Here is a 19,549-nt window from a genome sequence, read left to right as displayed (position 1 = left end):
TTTTTTTTTTTTTTAAACAAGATCTCATTAGGCAGTTCAGGCTGTACCTAATTTGCTGTGTAGCCCAAACTGGCCTCAAAATCGCAGTGCTCCTCCTGTCTCAGCCTCCTGAGCTGGAATTATAGGCATACCCCACCATGCCCAGATCATGTAACTCTTTATTGCCTGTTTCCATCTGGCTTTCCCGCTAGATAAGCTTGTTGGGCCAGAGAGCATAAGTTCTTTTTTTTAAATTATTATTTTATTTTTTTGAGCATAACTTTTGTTTTTACTGATAAATTAGGGCTGAGGAAATACCTCAGTTAATTTACAAAGGGAATGTGCTAGGACTACTGGACCATTTTCATGCTGGAAGGGTTGGAGGCCAGAGTACAGGAGTAAAGATGGTGTAACGACAGTTACACAAACCCATGCAAATTAAATATTCATATACTCACCACAGAATCTCATGGAGACACTTGTGTTCTCTGGGTCTCCATTGTATACCATCTAAGGGGTGGAGCTAAAGGGCTGACCCCCCAAAACAGCCCCTGCCACAGGCCACACTGCCTCATCCACAGTGCCATTCATTTTTTCCGTACCTGCTCCGAAGGCTACATACGGCCTGGGGTGTATGCACAGGGTGAGAGGGAAAGGGAGATTATTTTCCCCCTCTGCCCCGTTCTGAGTCTTTCCCCAGTTCAACAAATGTGCAGGTTCCCTTACTGGCTCTTGCAGTGAATGGGGTACAGGGATGTCAAGTGTTGCTGGCAGCCAGCTGGATGACTCTGTGCTGTGTACTTGGTCTGTGGATGGATCCAAGTACAGTGAGAGGGCGCAGGTGCTGGTCACAGCTGCTCCTACAGCAGTGGTGGCGAACCTATGGCACAGATGCTGCAGCAGGCTGTTTATCATTGAAAGATCTAAAAGGTTCACCATGACTGTCCGACAAGCAGAGAGAGGACACTCCCACTTCATATCTGAGTACGCCTGAACACACATCATCGCTGTTTATCAAATGATCCCTTCAGCCTGCCCTCTACCCTCTTGCCCCTTCATCGAGGGCAGAAGGAGGCTGGGCACCTGCTTCAGCCATTTGATGCCTTTTTGAATTTTCGTACTGTTAGTGTCCCAGGAGCTGCCACCCCAACCCACAGAAACAAAGCCCTTTTCTTTTAGAAGCCATCTGGGAGAACAATGGCTTTATTTGGAAAAAAAAAAATGTTTTTGTATACAAGAAAGGATGATTGTGCATCTGGGTCTCCTATCCGTTGGCTTGGGCTGTAAAGTGGAGGTCAGAGCTGGGTGAAGTCCCCTTTGTGCAGCTCCAGCCACTCGTCCAGTGTCTGGGCCTTGGGGTTGAGTCGCAGGGTCAACTCAATGTTGCGGTCAGGTTTCAGGGTGTAGAAACGGAACATGTTAGCCAGGTCACAGGCTCCAGGGAAGTCAAGCTTCTCATAGTCCTCAGCAGTTATCTGGAAGCAGAGGGAGCCCAACACATCTGGCCTCCTCCAGCACCCCAAGAAGGCAGTGAGGAGAACCGGGGGGTGATCTCTCCACATGCTTCCATGGGCCGCTTGGCCTCTGCATTGGTAACCAAAGTCCTCAGTATGAGGTCATTTGAAAACTTTCCAAAGGGAACCAAGTTTGGAAGCACTGTTCTCAAAAGTCACTGATACTCTAGTCATTCTAAAGTCTGTCCTTTCAGGACCATGAGGCTGGGGGTTTAGCTCAGTGGTTCCACCCGCCTCCTTTCAGGATCATGAGATGAAAAATGTCTCGGTCCCTCCCCCAAACCAGAAATCTGCAACACTTTTTTGGCTCCAAAATCAAAACTGTTCCTTTTCTCACCCAAGCGATGTCTCTTTTGAGGGCAAGGAGTGGCTTAGTGGAGATTCAATATTGGGCCTTCACACTGAACTACATCCCCAGCCCCCGTCCCTTTAAATTTTGAGATGAGGGCCGGGGATTTAGCTCAGAGGTTTGGTGGCCTGCCTTGCAAGCACAAGGACCCGAGTTCAATCCCCGATACCCACCCCCAAATTTTTGAGACAGACTGTGGATTTAGCTCAGTCGCAATGCACCTGCCTTGTAAACACAAGGTCCTGAGGTCCTGAGTACGATCCCCTGTTCCACAAAAGAAAAAAACAAAACAAAAATAACTCTGAATTTTGAAACAGGGTCTTGCTAAGTCACTAAGTTGTCCCAGTGGAAATAGAATTCATGATCCTCTTGCCTCGGCCTGCCAGAATGCTGGAATTAAAGGTGTGTACCACTATACCAAACAAAACCAAATCTTAATTTCTTAGCTCTAAAGATTCTTCATGGCCCTCTAGGAGGCTGAGGCAGAAGAATAAACAGTTCAAGCCTAGCCCAGATAACTTAGCAAGAACTTGGTTTAAGAAAGAAAGAAAAAAAAGCTGGGAATGTGGCTCAGTGGAAAGGCTTGACTTCAGTCTCCAGTACTAGATTATTTATTTATCTTTGAGACGGGGTCTCACTGTGTAGTTCAGGCTGGCCTAGAGTTCAGTATGTAGCCCAGGCTGACTCCGAACTCATAGCAACCTTCCTGCCTCAGCCTCCTGATTGCTGGGATTACAGGTGTGCCACCACCATGAGAGGCCCCAGATTTTAATGAGCAAGACAATATTAGAAACAAAGCATACAGGGGTCTGGCCAGGAAACCTAATGGTCAGCAGAGAGAGGAAGTAGGGGAAGGCTCTTGGCCACCCAGCCAGGCTGAAAGGAATTGGGTCTAGCCTCTTTCCCATCAATATGCATCCTGCAGAGAGGACCCAGGGAGCCTTGCCTTTTCAACCTTCCTTGCCTTGGTTCGTATAGTCCATTGGTTCCTATAGTCCATTCTTTCTAGAAATTTTTCTGTCTCCTTGGTAAAATGCCTAAGCCAAAAATGTCACTGGCCACACTAAGGCCTCAGAACAGCACATGAATGTTAACAATGACAGTTAACTTAAGATTGTTCTGAGGGATGGGCAGCCCTAGATACTCCTTCCTTACAACCCCAAAAGGCTCCTTTGAGAGTTAGAAGCCAGAGGCTGTTGCCTTGCAGGGACTGGGAAAACTCCCCTCCCCATCCCTGGAAGCGTAAGCCCACCTTGGTGTTGAGCACAGCCTTGCCGGTGTGCTTAGTGAGCAGTGCAGCATACTCCTCTGCAGTGTGCTTGCAGGTGCTGAGCCCAATGTTCTGTCCCACGTACTCTTCTGGCATCTTCAGCAGGCTGAGCACCACAGGACCCAGGTCGCTCACAGCCATGCCATCCATGGGCACATCACCCATAGGCAAGTCTGTGGGGCAGAGAGACGTGCTGGCCGACACGGCCTCCTCGGGGTATCTGGAGCCGCTTCCCAGCAGTCAGTCCACTGGGCACCTGGACACCGACCTGTGTGGTGGCGTCCAGGAGTAGGTGGGTCCTGCTATCTTCACCCAGAAAATGGTCATCCAGCTGCCTGTTCAGATCACCCAAGGGGCCTGAGGGGATGGAGCCTGTTACGATTTGAGTCTAGGGGTCCCCCTAAAGCCTCCTGTGGTCACAGGTGGGGCTTTTCAGAGGTGGCTGGATCTAGAGTATGTGATGCTAGGATTAAGGATGTGATGACTGGACTGATTCGTGGGGCCATGCTAGGATTAAGGGTGCCCCACCCTGGGTGTGAGTGCTACCTGCCCTACGGGCAAGTAGCTTGGATAGAATATAAGGGACAGAAAGGGGGCTGCTGTGGCCACTTGCTATTTTGCTGCCTTCTGCCTGCCAAGGACTTTGTCTTCTGTGATGCCCCTCTGCCATGCTGCCCTGCCTTGGAGCCAGCCAATTATGGACTGAAACTTCTACAAACTCTGAGCTGAAATAAACCTTTCCTCCTTTAACTCTGGGTGTCGCGTATTTTGCCTCAGCAGTAAGAAGGGTAAGACCGAGCCCAACTCAGAATAGAATGCAAGAGGAGCTGGGGATTTAGCTCAGTGGTTCTGCCGCCTGCATCACAAGTGCAAGGTCCGGAGTTTGATCCCCGGTACAAAAACAAAAACATGCTATTCTTTTTTTTTTTTGATACTGGGGATCAAACTCCGGACCTTGCACTTGCAAGGCAGATGGCGGCACCACTCCCCATCTTTGAAGAAAAAGTAAGAACAAACATGCTCCTTTCTCTGTAAATCTGTCCAGCAGACAAAGCATCACATCACCACTACTGTCAGAGATTTTCTCATTGCCCCTATGGACATCAGTCAAGGCCAAGTCTCAGGTCTGATGTGAGGAACCAGAGCTTGGACTCGGAAACACCTGACAAGCCTGCTTTCCTATTATACCCGCAGCTTCACAGGGTAAGAACTCTCCTCGCTGTACATGGGAAGGGCACTCACTCAGCAAGTAGCTTTTTCCATCTGGAGCTCTCTGGGGCAGAAAGAAGGAAAGGAGGTTCTCAAAATAGCAGGGCAGCCGCACACTGGTCATGGGAATGCCGATGTCTCGGAAATACTCCTCCACTTCCCCTTTGCCGTCAAAGTGGCCAGCTGTCAGCCTCCCAGCCGTCAGCTTCTTGATGTTCTCCAAGCCACTGTAGACCACGTAGTGGAGGCCCAGGCGCTTGGCCAGATCAGCCAGCAGCTTTCCCTGGTAGGCAGAGGAGAGACCACAAGGCTAAGAGGACGGATGTGCGTAGCCCCTACTGATGCTCTAATCCCAGAGTTGTCACACCTGGGAGGTTCAGCCCTGGGGCCACCTACCCAGGAAGAAACCCGCTCTTCCAGAATGATGCTCACACACGGCACCACCTCCTTCAACTCACAACTATAAACTTTCAACCGCCAGGCTCTAAGGTCACCTTTCTAGAACATTTGATTATTCTCAAGTGCAGCCCACTCTGTGCAAGGGAATGTGGGCACGTCTGCTGCCTGGGGGCGGGCTTCACAGAGAACCATCTGACATCCACGTCCCATTCTTGCCGGCCCGAGTCTTGTCCATGGAGCTCAGCTTGGGGAAGGACATGCGATGGCTCCACTACAGAGGAGCTATGGTGTGGCAGCTAAGCACACAGGCTGCACAATCCAGGATGTGTGATACATTCCGACTTCATCAGTTAAATGTAAGCAATAAGCCAAGCCTGGTAGCATGGGCCAGTAATCCCAGCTGTTAGGGAGACTAAAGCATGAGGATCACATGTTCAAGTCCAGCCTGGGCAACTTATCAAGACCGTGTCTCAAAATGAAATTTGCGCCAGGTGTGGTGGTGCACACCTATAATCCCAGAACTCGGGAAGCTCAGGCAGGAAGATCATCATGAGTTTGAGGCCAGCCTGGACTACAGTAAGTTCAAGCCAGCCTGAACTAAATAGCAAGACACTATCTATAAATAAATAAAAATAAAATTTGAAAAAAGAGCTGCATGTGCAGTTATCCCAGCTCTGAGGTGAAGGCAGAAGGATTGGCCTGAGTTCAAGGCCAGCCTGTGCTATGCAGTGAGTTTGAGGTCAGCCTGAACTACATAATGAGATTGGCTCAAAAACGAATAAAGGGCTGGGACTGCATCTCAATGGTACAGCATTTGTCTAGCAAACATGAGGCTTTAGATTCAATCCCCAGTACCAGAAGGGGAAAAAACAAAAAACACCCAAGCAAATAATATTTGCTTCATTGTGTAGGTTATTGGATAGCATGCCCACGTCCTCACCCTTGAAAACCTGACTCTGACTTTATTCACAGAAAGGGTCTTTGCAGTTGCCATTAAGGATCTTTAAAGAGATTATTCAAAATAATGAAGTAAGCTCTAAATCCAATGACAAGTGTCCTTATGAGACAAACAGTAAAAGACACAGAGGAGGCCATCTGAAGACAAAGGGACAGAAACTGGAGTGATACAGCCACAAACCAAGGAATGACCAGAGCCACTAGCTGCGAGATGTGAGAAAGGTTCTCTCCTAGAAACTTTGAAAGGTCTGTGGCCTCGCTGACAGCTTGATTTTGGACTTGTAGCACCCAGAATCAGGAGAAAATCCATTTCTGTGGATTTTAAACCATCTGTATTATGTTCATTCATTATAAAAGTCCCAAGAATCTCAGAGGTTTCTCAAAATTAAAGAGATGAGATCAATACTCTGGTTTCTCTTCAGATTGAATAAATCTTTCACTTCTTACTAAAACTAAATAAATTTTTAAAAAAGATGAGATCTGCTCCAACAATAGAAGTTGTCTTTGTCCACTCTGTGTACTCTGTTGCCTAAGAGTTCATGTGCTTGGGTCTGGGATTTAGCCTTGCAAGCGTAAGGTCCTGAGTTTGATCCCCGGTACCAAAAAAACCCACAAAACTTATCTGCTTGAGAATTTGGTCCCCCATCCAAGCCCACTGGTGCATAAAGAAGAGTGGAAAGGTCACGATGCTCTTTTGGCAAGATGGAGTTGCTCTTTTTTTTTTTTTTTGGTGATTGTGGTAGTACTAAGGATTGGGCCTAAGGAGCACTAAGCTATATCTCCAACTCTTTATTTTGCGACAGAGTCTTGCTAAATTGCCCAGCTAGCTTTGAACTTGAGATCCTCCTGCCTCAGCCTCCCCAGTAGCTGGGATTATGCTACTTGTAAAACTAGCGCTCCTAGTCCTGGCCTCCCTTCTCAAGCCTTCATACCTGCCCTTACCTGCTTGATCTCCTGCTCCTGGCTACAGTTCTCCCAGTAGTTTGTCACAATGAAAGCAGCGTGAGCTCCAGTCAGGGCCTTCTCCATGCTGGCCCCGTCATTCTGGTCTCCCTGTACTACTTCTGCACCTTGCAGCCTCAGCTCCTTTGCTGCCTTCTGCCCAGGGTCCCGGGTCACTACTCGAACCCTGAACGTTCCATCTTCTAGGAGTGTACGGGCCACTGAGCCCCCTTGGGCACCTGCAAAGTGTCAGACAAACAAGTCCCATGAAGGGTGAAGCCTGGAAGACACTGCTCCACTCTAGCAGGAAATAGTCACACGTGATTCTTTATGCGCTCAGTTTGCCATCACATACACTATAGTTACTTATTTTTGTTGTACAAGAAATTGAACCCAGGGCCTCACAATGCTAGGCAAGTGCTCTACCCCAGCCTTATTAAACATTTTTTTTTTTTTTGAGACTGGGTCTCACTATGTAGCCCAGGCTAGTCTGGAACTCAGGCTGGTCTGGGTGCTGAGATTACAAGTGTGCGCCACCACCCCTAGCCTAAACTACTTTTAAATGTGTCATTAAGATGAAATTCACTTACCATAAAATTTATCTTTTTCTTTTCTTCCTTTCTTTCCTTGAGGCACTGAGCTACATCCCAGCCCTTTTTAAATTTTGTTTTGTTATAAAATGTTTGAGACCGGGTCTCGCTGTAGCACAGGCTTGCCTTGAACTTACTAAGTAGCCCAGGCTGGCCTAGAACTAGAAGGAATTTGCAATCCTCCTTCAGTTTCCTGAATGCTGAGATTACAGGGATGCCTAGTTCACTTCACCCTTTTATAAAATTTTAGAGTTGGACATGAAGTGATGTGTACCTACTTGTAGTCCTAGCTACTGAAGAGGCTTAGACTCAAGAGGGTCACTTGAGCTCAGAAAACTGAGGCCAGACTGAGCAATGCAAAGAAAAAAAAAATCTATGCCTTTTAAAAATGCCAAAGGGAGCCAGGCGGGATGGTGCACACCTGTAATCCCAGCACTCGGGGAAGCTGAGGCAGGAGGATCACTGAGAGTTCGAGACCAGCCGCCTGGGCTACATAGTGAGTTCCAGTTCATTCTCAACTACATAGTGAAACCCTGTCTCAACCCTCCCCAAACAAAACAAAACAAAAATAAAAATGCCAAGGAAGGGCTGGAGATTTAGCTCAGTGGTTCTGCTACCTGCCTTGAAAGTGTTAAGGACCCGAGTTTGATTCCCCGTTTAAAAAAACAAAACAAAAAAGCCGAGGAAAAAAATAATTAAAAATGCCATGCCTGTAACCCCAGCACTCGGGAGGCTGAGGCAGGAATGCTGCAAGTTCGAGGCCACCAAAGGCTACACAGTTCAACCGTATAACAAGACTGTCTCAAAAAATAAATTGCTTTGCTGCCTTCTGCCTGCCAAGAACTGTTTCTCCCCTCTGCCATGCTACCCTGTCCTGGAGCCAGCTAACTATGGACAGAAACCTCTACAAACTATATGGGGATATAAAAGGCTGGGGATTTAGCTCTGGTTTTGCTGCCTGCCTCGAAAGTGCAAGGACCTGAGTTCAATCCCTGGTACCAAAAAACAAACAAAACCCACAAATGGGGATGTTCAAAACGGCAGGGCACACTGGCACATACCTGTAATCTCAGCAGTCTGGGAGGCTGAGACAGAAGGATCGCAAACTGCAGCATAGCTTGGGCAAATTATTTAACCAAACCCTGTCTCAAATTTTTAAAAAAGGGCTGGAGATGTAGCTCGTTCCAAAGGTTCTGGGTTCAATTCCCAGTATCGGGGAGGGCAGCAACTTGGTAACTGATGGAAGAGGCAGGTGGGAAAGTTTAACTTTGTTTTGTTCTGTTTTTTGGTACTGGGGACTGAACTCGGGTCCTTATGCTTGCGAGGCAGGCGGCACCACCGAGCTAAATCCCCGGCCCGGGAAATTTTAATTTTGGTATCCTCTTCAAGACATTTTTGTTGTTGCTGCTGCTACGTAGAACCCAGGGACCCCGCGCATGCCAGGCAAGTGCTTAACCAACTAAGCTACATCCCCAACCCTTTTTTTGAGGCAAGGTCTTGCTAAATCAGCCGGGGCCTGCCTGGCACTTAAGGATGCTCCTGCTTCAGCCTCCCCGGTGGCTGGAATTGCCAGCGTACGCAATCACATCCAGTAAGGTAAGTTAAATTTACTTACTCATTTTTAAATTCACTAGTAATGTGCGCCCCGAGAACTTCGGCCCTCCCTCCCTCCAGCTCCCAGGCGCGGCCTCGGCTCTGCAGGGCAAGCAGAGCCCTGTGCCCTCCGGCCTCGCTCACCTGTGGCTCCGAAAACCACCACCAGTTTCGTGGCCATGAGGGCCGAGGCCAAACGGATGCAGCCCCGACAGGCCTGGGGGACTAGGCGCGGAGGTGGGGAGGGGGCAGGGGTCTCCTCCCTGACCTGAAGGCGCCCGGAAAGCGAAAGCGCTTTCTGAAACCGCAAGACCCTATCCACGCAGTCTGGAACCCCGACCCCTCGGGCCCGCGCACAGCCCCAGCGGCCAGTGGGAAAATCTCGCGGGAACCGGGACCCGGTAGAGTCCACTGCGGAGGGGGGACGCGGCGTACACAGTTCGTCTTCCTTAACGGAACCCTCTTCCGGCCGCAGCCATTCGCCCCTGGCCGAGATGGTTCGTCCCCGTCCGCTGCAGACGACGCTGTCGCCTTCCTTTGTGGGCTTTCTGCCCGGGGGAGCGCGCTAGTCTGGCGGGCGATCTGGTTCCGACCTTAGTGCATGTGGGGCGGGGGGTGGGGGGCGAGCCCGCTGCCGCGCGAAACGGAACAAAACAATAAAGTGTGTATAGGGGAATGAGGTCTTTATTTTGCATGAACATTTGCACTGATCAGGTATTGGCCGTCGCCTGAAGATAATTGCGTTAAGAGGGTTGATGATCCGGCAGGTACAGGAATTTCCAATAGACAGAAGAATGTGGAAGACCCAAGAGTTTACTTAGATCAGATGCACTGCGTACCGCTTGTCAGGGTGAGAAATTTGGATTTTATAGGAATTTGAGACGGGTCTAGACAAAAAAATTTTTTTTTAAACAGTTTTTTTTTTTTTTTTTTGGCTTTTTGAGACAGGGTCTCACTGTGTAGTTGAGACTGACCTGGAACTTATCTGTAGTTCAAGCTATCCTTGAGCTCACTACATAGCCCAAGCTGGCTTCGAAATCGCAACAGGCCTCCTCTCTCAGCCTCCTGAGTGCTGGAATTACCGACAGGCACCAGGACCTGTTTAGACAGCAAATTATCCAAAGAATGTCTCTGTGTCTCTTCCTGGATCATCTAGCACTTTGTAGAGCTTCGAGGAACAGCTGCATTGAGTTAAAATTTACATATATTGGGGTTGAGACAGGTCCTTGCTATGCAGTTCAGGTTGGCCTTGAACTCTCGGTAATCCTCCTGTCGTTTTACAGGTGTGGACCACCATGCCTAGCTGATACTGTATTTTTATCTACAATTCCTGCAAAGCCAGTCACCTCTGGCCATAGATCTTTGGCTTTAAGGAAGTCTATGCGTATCTTTTAGAGAAGATGGGTCCTGACTCAGAGAAATGAAAAGGCAGTACATCGAAGTTTTGTTGCTTTCTCAGATCACTTACCAAGGAGTCTTTAATTGAAGTTCTTTTGTTAAAAGATTTTAACCGGGAATCTTCTCTCAAGCATTTTAGTGATTTTAGTTCCCAATGGGCTGGCCACTAATAAATAAATGTTCAGGACTTTCACTTTTTTATTTTCTTCGCAGTGCTGGTGATTGGACCTATGGCCTTCCACTGCTAGGTAAGCACTCTACCCCTTAGCTACGTTCCTGGCCCCTTTAAAAGCTTTTTGTTGTTTGTTTTTATAGTACTTTGATCCAGAATGTTTAACCAGCCCCCAACTTTGATCTTCCTGCCACTGGTGACTCACTTTTGAAATTGGTACTACTTACACAGATTGGAATTCTTTTCCCAGAAAAGTGAGATTTCTTTGTGTTAGGCTAAAACTCAAAAGTGACTCTGTCACTCCTCTTCTGAAAAGTTATTGCTGAGAAGGTGCTTTTCTTGTTTAATTCATACCTCTCAGTGTGTGTTGACCCCTCTGGAATGTCACCTGTAGAGCAGATGCTTTGTGTGTTCACCTCTGATTTGTAAGGCTGCAAATAATACAGGGAACAGAGTAGGCACTCAGACGTTTGCAGACTGACTGCTAAAGAGCTATGGGAACTGCATGTTTGTTTTTAAGATGGTTTCTCACTGTGTAGGTCAAGCTGGCCTTGAACTCTCTATGTAGCACAGGCTGGCTTCAAACTGGGAAAAGGTAGTCTTTTCTGTCAAAAGAGACAATTAAGGGCCAGGGATTTAGCTCTGGTTCTGCCGCCTGCTTCGTAAGTGCAAGGACCTGAGTTCAATCCCCGGTACCAAAAAAAACGAGAGAGAGAGATAATTAAGTCCATTTTATAAGCATCCCCCCACTTTTTTTTTGTACTGGGGATCAAACTAGGGACCTTGTGCTTGTGAGGCAGGTAGTGGCACCATTGATCTAAATTCCTGGCCTAAGAATCTCTATTTTTGTACAACCCTATTTTTGTAGAATATATATGTGTTTGTTTCGCTGTTTTTTAAAAACTCGAGGAAAAGTGCTATGTGCCTGTCCACCTGCCATAAAACTTTGTAACAAAGCACTTTCTAGATCCCAGAACTCTGCTTTGCCTAGCAACCAGGATCTCATTAAAATACTAATTGAGTTAGATTGTGAGGCCACATTCCCACCAATGGAGCAAGGCACAGTGACCATCCCAGTGAACTGCCTGCATGGTGTGCTTGCTTGCTTCTAGCTCTGCACTCTTCTGCAGAAGTAAAGTTTGCCTTGCTGAGGCTCTCTCAAGAGTTTGTGTTTTCTTTGTCCTGTTTGTGACACCAGAGAATTCGTGCCCAACAATTTGGCACCCAATGTGGATCCCTCTGCCTGGGGAGAGATGTGTCCCTCTACCCGGTTGTGGTGACCTTGAGGGCCTGGGTGATTGGTGCTCCTTGAACTGGTAAGGACCCTAGGATAGAAAAGCTTTTGACAATTATAAAACAGGGCCCAAGCAAGCGGGGCAGCAACCGGGCAACTCTACACAGATCAAGGGAAGAAACATCACAGATGGTGACAAAGTATTTCCTTGGTGGTCAGGTCATCACTGGGTTGTTGGAGATTGAGACCCGTCTGGGACATGAAGCAAACATGACGTCCTGATACACAGTTCTGTAGACGTCCGGGTAACCACATATAGTCCCTTGAGGGAGTCAGTCAGAGATGGAAAAAGTGTTTGAGCTAGGGTGCAAGAAACCTCCATGCGGGGAGGGGTTGAGCCTCTAGGGAACCTCTCATACTTAGAAAAGCCACCATGAGTAATAATCAAGCTTAAAAGGGCTTTAGAGAAAAAAGAAATTAAAAGTCCCTCCGGGGCTGGGGATTTGGCTCAGTGGTTCTGCTAAGCGCAAGGGCCAGAGTTCTATCCCTGGCACACACACACACACACACACACACAATCCCTCCAGATAGCCCCTTGGGGGCAAATTGTCCTGACATTGGAATGATAGTGAAAACTAAGAGGGCAGGGGTATGGGGAATAAACAAGAACCAGGACATATAATGTAAAGGTACAAGATCCCAATGTTAAATGTAACTGTATTGTTTGCTTTAAATGTAACAATAAACTTAATGGGGACAAAATAAATAAAATGTACCAATAAATGTTTTGCTTAAAAAAAAAAAAAAAAGGAGATAAAATTATCCATTTTGTTGGTCTCGGTGGCACACACCTGTAATCCCAGCACTTGAGAGGCTGAGGCAGGAGGATTGCCACAAGCTTGAGGCTAGCCTGGGCTACATAGTGAGTTCAAGACCAGCTTGAACTATACAGTGAGACCCTTTCTCAAAAAAACAAAAAAAAGATAGATGAATTTCAAGACAAGACCTAGGGATGTAGCTCAGTAGTAGAAGAGGGCTTGCCTAGCAACACGAGGCCCTGGATTCCATCCCTATTATGCACACACACACACACACACACACACACAAGACACCAACAGCAGAGCAAGGGGCCCTGTGAGCACACAGGACCCTGATGTAGGAAAATAAGTGTTCATTATAAGAGCCCAGGACAGTGCCAAATAATCTCCAGGACCCCTGTATGTATTACTTCTTATGGGTTCCCATGAGATGTGGACTGCATAAAAGAGACTGGATACCATGAAAAACCCGCTATCCTATTTATTTGTGTGAGACCAGGTCTTGCTGTACAGTTCAGGCTGGCCTTGAACTCACTATGCAGCCCAGGCTGGGCCTCAAACTCCCTCAGTCTCCTAAGTGCTGGGACTGCAGTTGTGCACCCCCACACCGGACTTAACCTGACCCTTCACTGGTACTTCTATTTTTGCTCTTTTTCTCTTCCACCTTTGGTTAGCCCAACTTCGCTTTGCAGCGCCAGTTTCTCCCTTACCCCTTTATCCCTTCTCAAATAAATTTTGGCTTTTTTGAGACAGTTCTCACTTTGTAGTTTTATTTTTTATTAATTAATTAATTAATTTGACTGGGGATCGAACTCGGGTCCTTGCACTTGCGAGGCAGGTGGCAGAACCACTGAGCTAAATCCCCAGCCTTCACTTTGTAGTTGAGACTGACCGGGAACTCACTATGTAGCCCAAACTGGTCTTGAACTCACAGTGATCCTCCTGCCTCAGCCTCCCGAGTGCTGGCATTATTTTTGGCTTTTCTCATTCAATTCTTTGTTTGAGGCAAGAAGGACCTGGCACATGTTTAACTGGCAATCCATTTCTAAAAGGAAAACCTTAAGGCAACCCTGTGCGATTGCTGTGCCTCTTACTCTTGAGGCTGGCTCATCCTGTTTAATTGAGAGTATTCACTAGGGTCACAGCTCCTTCATGCCCTTTGGAAGTCAGTCAGGCACTGGCTGGAGGTGAACCCAATCTCTGTTCCCTAGGCTTCTAGCCACAGTTCAGGGTGAGGAACTACGAGTGAGAGAGCAGTTTGGCAGCCTTCAGCAAAGCTCTAATCTCTTTGAAGCCCCACCCAGCCCCACAGGAGAGCGGAGATTTAGCTACTGATTGGTACCTTCAGGAGTGACTCAGCTCTTTCTAGGGGACTTTTATATCTAATATAGGACTTGCTGTAAAGCACTTGACAGTTTACCCAGACTGGTGACATGAACTAATGATACGCTCCACTGCACTTTTTTTTTTTTAATGTAGCTGCCAAATTATCTCATAGCAACTCCTCCTCCAATGAGTTTAGTCCCGTTTTCCTTTTATGGTACCAGGAATTGAACCCAAGGCCTTGTGATTGCTGGGCAGGTGCTGCACTGCTGATCTATTACTCTCAGCCTAGTTGATTCACCTTTTATGTGTCCGGGCAGAGGAGAGGGCTGCCTAGGGTAATTCCTGTCACCCCTGTCTTAGACATTTATTTTGAACCTAGGGTGGTAGTCACAAGAAATTTCAGCTGCTTGGGATGGGGAGCAGGAGCATCACAAATTTAGAGCACAGCCTGCCTAATTTAGTGAGACTGTTGCAGTGGAACTGGCCAATAATAGTCCAGGCTCCTGTGTACAATGAGAAAAGAACTGTCAAATATACACCTAGTAATAAGCAGCTACTTTTTTGTGTTTTGTTTATTTGTTTGTTTGTTGGAGACAGGGTCTCCCTGTGTAGTTCAGCCTGGCTTTGAATTCACTATGCAGCCCAGGCTGACCTTGAACTCGAGGCAGTTCCTCCTGCCTTAGCTGCCCCAGTGCTGGTACACACAAGACATAGGCCACCACCCTTGGCAGCAGCTACATTTATTTATTTATTTGTGTTGAAAGTTTGCTTTTTTTTTTTTTTTTTTTTCCTTTTAGCAGCTACATTTATTGAAGTTGTCTTCAGGGCAAATCTGTACCACCATAAGATAAAGCATAGGCAGAAAACGGTGCCTGAGTGACAGAAAAGCAAGGCACACAGGTCAAAGTATGCCAAAATAGTAACAGCAACAGAAAGCTGGATAAATTAGGCTTTGAAATTTAAAGACCAGGGCTAGCTGAACATGGTGGCGCATGCCTGTAATCCCAGCACTCAGGAGGCTGAGGCAGGAGGATCTCTGTGAGTTAGAGACCAGCCTGGGCTACATAGTGAGTTCTAGGGCAGTCTGAACTACATAGTGAGACCCTGTCTCAAACAACAACAACAACAACAAAAACCCCAAACAAACAAAAACGAATAGGGTAGGCAACAGAATCTTCAGTTGGCTCAGGAGTCAGGCCACAACTGATTCCTTTCTTATGTGTGGCTAAGATTCCATGCTAGCTGGTAACATATAAACTATCTTACTTTTTGGGATTTCAAAGTGGCAAGCACCTCAACCTGTCACCTTTGAACATTTAAGCATAAACTCAGTTTTTTGTTTTTAATATTTATTGTTAAAATCAACATATATAATTATAGTAAAACTTTGGATTGTGAGCATAATTTGTTCTGGAAACATACTTGTAATCCAAAGCACTTGTATATCAAATTGAATTTTCTCATAAATAATGGAAATTCAGGTGATGTATTCTACAGCCACCAAATATTCATATAAAATTGATTATAATACTTTAATATAATCCAAAATAATATAGAAAATACAAAATATAAAGAAAAATACACAAATTAACCTGTACTTACCTTTTTTGTTTGTTTGTTTGTTTTGTTTTGTTTTGTTTTGTTTGAGACAGGGTCTCACTATGTAGTTGAAACTGACCTGGAACTCACTATGTAGCCCAGGCTGGTCTCGAACTCACAGGGATCCTCCTGCCTCAGCCTCCGAGTGCTGGGATTACAGGTGTGTGCCACCATGCCCAGCAACCTGTACTTACCTTTGAAACCTTTGTGGTTAGTATGAGAGAGACAAGAGGAGGAGAGTTATTGTGTAGGGTGACTTTCACTGTCAGTAACAGAATCACTGCTAGATATTGGCTCAAAGAAATCTATTTTTTCCTTTAACTTGACCTGTTTTCACCTCTTTTTGAGGATTTCACAGAAATGTGATGTCGCGTTGTTGTTAAACAGATTTATCACTTGCACTGGTGCAGCCTTATTTGGATGGTGCTCTTTTTTTACAAAATTTGCATTGTTTCTCACATTTTATACATCCACTTAATCTCTCTCTTTTTTTTTTTCTTTTGAGACAGTGTCTTGCTATATAGTTCAGGCTGGCCTTGAACTCTATGTGTGGCACAAACTGGCCTCAAATTCCTTGAGATTCTCCTGCCTCAGCCTCCAAAGTGCTAGGATTACAGGGTGTTACCACCAAGCTCAGCTCACCCAATCTCATTTGAAGTGAGACATTCCTCCAGTTTTTTCTCCTCCTCCTTGGCAGAGATCTCCATAACCTCTTGCTGTTGGGAGATGATCACCCACAATCCGGCAGAGAGACAGAGAGAGAGATAGAGAGTTGGCTCATGCAAGATATAGTGCTGCAAGATATCATTTGTTTATCGAGTTGAAGTGTATTAGAAATGTTTGCTCATGTTGTGGAACACTCATGAAACAAGTTACTCGCAATCAAGGTTTTAATGTGTATATATATATATTTTATCACATGCAATATGATTTTGTATTAGTGTTTGTGACATGTGATAAATGCATTCATCACAGGGAATTTTTTTTTTGGTACCAGGGATTGAACTCAGGACCTTGTACTTGCAAGGCAGGCCATGGCACCATTGAGCTAAAGATACCCAGCCCTTGTATATCGTATCTTTTTTTTTTTTTTTTTTTTTTTTTTCCACCTGCACTTGCAAGGCAGGCCACCGAACCGCTGAGCTAAATCCCCGGCCCCTTGTATATCATATCTTGGTCCTTTTAAATTCCACTTCCCTACCCTCCCTCCTGTCTACTATTCCTAGATCCCCTTCCTTTCTCTCCAAAGTCTTATCTCCCTGTGCTCGCTTTGGTAGCATATATGCAAATCTATCTCCCTGTTTCCTACTGTTTTGTTTTGCTTTGTTTTGTTTTTGAGACAGGGTGTCACTTTGTAGTTCAAGCTGGTCTTGAACTCACTATGTGGGCCAAACTGGCATAGAACTCCCAGAGATCCTCCCACTTTAGCCTCAAGTGTGTGCCATCACACCCAGCCCCTATCATCTATGTTTTATTTTGCTCCTTAAATTATTTACACTTTGATGGGAACGGAAATGAGGGAGGAGGGAGAAAGGAAGGAAGGGACAAGGAAAAAGTGAAAATAGAAGGAAAAAATGGAAGCAAAGCTTTTGTACATGAGGGAGGGAGATAATGGGATGAAAAAAAATTTTTTGTCTTTTTTTTGTTTTTTTGAGACAGGGTCTCACTGTGTAGTTGAGACTGCCCTGGAACTCACTGTGTAGCCCAGGCTGATCTCAAACTTACAGGGATCCTCCCGCCTCAGCCTCCCAAGTGCCAGAATTAGAAATTTTAAAAAATTTATACTTTGGGTTTCTCATGTAAGAGAACAATATTTAGCCTTCTGTGTCTGATTATATTTTTGCATTTCCTCACATTGTTTTTCTTCCCTCTGCTTAAAGTCCTCCCCAAAGCAGTGTCTACCCTTCTTTTTTTTTTAAAACCCATGTCAACCCCCGCCTTTTCCTCTTTTGATGGACTTTTAGATTGTCAAAATTTTCACAGTAAATAAGTGATAAAGGACAAACTCACAATAATTTCCTTTAAAGATTTCAGTTGCCTTTGTTTATTTATTATTTTTAGGGCATCTTGATGTAATTTACTGAACTCTAAAGCAACTAGGAAATAAGCGAAATATAAAAGGAAAACAACAAGTTTACTTCCTCCAGGGGGCCGTAGACAGGATCTGTGCAGCATAGCAATTAACCTTCATTTACTTGGAGTCTGGCTTGAAAGGCCATCAAAAACTCAGATTACTGAAAAACCTCAAATGTCACCAACAAAATGAATGTTAAAGTCAAAAAACTTCAGCCGGACGTGATGGCACAGTTCCAGGTCAGTCTTGACTACATAGTGAGACCCTGTCTCAAAAACAAAAACAAAAAACTTCCGAAAGGCCTTCTTTGAAAGAATTTCAGAATGCTGTTGGCACAAGTGGGTTACCTTATGTGGCATTGATGGCTCTATTAGGGGATCAGAGTGCCCCAGTCAGTGCTGCTTTAAAATCTTACTGGAAGAGGGCCGGGATTTAGCTGAGTGGTTCCATCACCTGCCTTGCAAGCGCAAGGACCAGAGTTCAATCCCTGGTACAAAACAAAAACAAAACTCATACTCCTTGCTTAATAATGTTGTGAAAAGTTATGATACCTGATTCCAAGGTTCATTCAGCTTTTGAAAGAGTTGCTTAACCTGACTCTCATACTGTTGAACGTCCAGGCCAGACTGTTCGTCCTCCTGTATTAATTAACATGACCAGTGGGAGCCCATCTGCTGCCCAGGCTCAGGCGGTCATCATCAGCAACACCACCTTCTTTGGCTGCAGGGACCCAACGCTGGTTCAAACTGCCCTCCTCCTCACTTCTTTTGCTGAGAGGCCAGGAAAACCTCTACTTTAATTTTTTTTTTTTTCTGATACCAGGGATCAAACTCAGGACCTTGTGCTTGTGAGGCAGGCACCAGTGCCAGTGAGCTAAATCCCCAGACCTCTACTTTAATTTCTGAAGATACAGCTGCTTGTGTCTCCATTGCCTGCTGAGGTCTGTTTTTTGCTTTTGTTTTTGTGTTAGACAGAGTCTCACTATGTAGCTCATGCAGGCTTTGAACTCACTATGTAGCCCAGGCTGGCCTCAAACTTGAGGTGGTCCTCCTGCCTCAGCCTCCTCTGTGCTGGGATTACAGGTATGCCCCACCACACCCCGCAATTGGCTTTATTTTCAGTTCTAGAATCTACCAACACTTGATTTCATAAAAATAGACTTAGCTGGGCATGGTGTTGGACACCTGTAGTCCCAGCACTTGGGAGGTTGAGGCAGGAAGATTGCAGCAAGTTCAAGGCCAATCTGAACTACATAGCGAGATCTTGTCTAAGAAAAAGAGTAAATGTTCCAATGAGTTGAGTAGAAAAGGGTGGTTTTCTAGACAATAAAGTACTCAGGAAAGCAGGGGAAAAAAAAAAAGACCTGGTTTGGTAGTACAGGCCTGTAATTACTGCTACACAGCTACACAGGAGGCTGAGGCTAACCTGGGCAATTTAGTGAGAACTTGTCTAAAAAAAAATATTTTTTAAAGGCTGGATATATAGATATGTATAAGACTGGGTTCAATCCCTGATATTGTGAAAAGAAAAAAAAGAAGATTGGTTATTTCAGTTACTTTTCTTAACAGGCGTGGTGGTACATGCCTGTAATCCCAGCACTCGGGAGGCTGAGGCAGGAGGATCGCTGTGAGTTCGAGACCATCCAGGGCTACATAGTGAGTTCCAGGTTAGTCTCAACTACATAGTGAGACCCTGTCTCAAAAAACAAACAAACAAACAAACAAACAAAAACAAAGTTACTTTTCTTGTAAGGCAGGGATAAAGAGACAAAACAATAGAAAAAACTGATTAATGGGCCGGGGATTTAGCTCAGTGGTTCCACAGCCTATCTTGCAAGCACAAGGTCCAGAGTTTGATCCCTGTACAAAAAAAAAAAAAAAAAAAAAAAAAAAAAAAAAAAAAAAAAAAAAAGAAAAAGAAAAAGAAAAAATTGGTTAATTTCAGGTTATGTTTCATGTAAGAATCAAGGCAAAAAGAACTTCACTATCCTGCCAATTGAAACTGCCCTGTTTGAGAAATTTGGCTTTCTCTCTAAAGCAGATTTTTTAGAAATTTAGATAAATAGCTTAGTTTTAGCTCAGTGATATGAAATTTTAGCCTGAGTGACTCTTTTTTTTTTTTTTTTT

At 45.5% G+C, this 19,549-nt stretch overlaps 2 protein-coding genes across 3 annotated transcripts in view; one reads left to right on the top strand and one right to left on the bottom strand.

Annotated features, from left to right (window-relative positions):
* Positions 1 to 9,235, bottom strand: Nmral1 (NmrA like redox sensor 1). 2 transcript variants are annotated; one of them, XM_010644093.2, is made up of 5 exons: positions 8,947 to 9,235; positions 6,620 to 6,858; positions 4,355 to 4,604; positions 3,095 to 3,285; positions 1 to 1,454 (listed from the first exon to the last, which is right to left on the bottom strand). In XM_010644093.2, the coding sequence occupies exons 1-5, from the start codon at positions 8,981 to 8,983 to the stop codon at positions 1,275 to 1,277; spliced, it is 897 nt and encodes a 298-aa protein (XP_010642395.1). In that variant the 5' UTR covers positions 8,984 to 9,235; the 3' UTR covers positions 1 to 1,274. The 2 variants fall into 2 exon arrangements, with proteins under 2 accessions (XP_010642395.1, XP_010642396.1); XM_010644094.3 differs by lacking the exon at positions 1 to 1,454 and having other exon boundaries at positions 3,184 to 3,469.
* Positions 9,236 to 9,363: 128 nt separating this feature from the next.
* Positions 9,364 to 19,549, top strand: part of Hmox2 (heme oxygenase 2) — a 51,831-nt gene continuing 41,645 nt past the window's right edge. Inside the window, exons 1-2 of the mRNA XM_010644097.3 lie at positions 9,364 to 9,652; positions 10,414 to 10,448. The gene's annotated coding sequence lies outside the window, so the exon portion shown is untranslated. The remainder of the gene's footprint in view (positions 9,653 to 10,413; positions 10,449 to 19,549) is intronic.

Source organism: Fukomys damarensis, unplaced genomic scaffold (assembly GCF_012274545.1).
Source record: "Fukomys damarensis isolate Sample0158 unplaced genomic scaffold, DMR_v1.0_HiC HiC_scaffold_34, whole genome shotgun sequence".
Classification (NCBI taxonomy): Eukaryota; Metazoa; Chordata; class Mammalia; order Rodentia; family Bathyergidae; genus Fukomys; species Fukomys damarensis.
Note: the sequence above shows the minus strand (reverse complement) of the source record. Positions and strands in the feature narration are given on the sequence as shown.

Bases quoted from the DNA above. Each gene is read 5' to 3' on its own strand.
- Nmral1 (XM_010644093.2), bottom strand. From the start codon at position 8,983: ATGGCCACGAAACTGGTGGTGGTTTTCGGAGCCACAG. The intron at 6,859-8,946 runs GTGAGCGAGGCC...GACACTTTGCAG, and splicing joins GGTGGTTTTCGGAGCCACAG to GTGCCCAAGGGGGCTCAGTG. The intron at 1,455-3,094 runs GTGGGCTTACGC...CTCTGCTTCCAG, and splicing joins AGGCTGTGCTCAACACCAAG to ATAACTGCTGAGGACTATGA.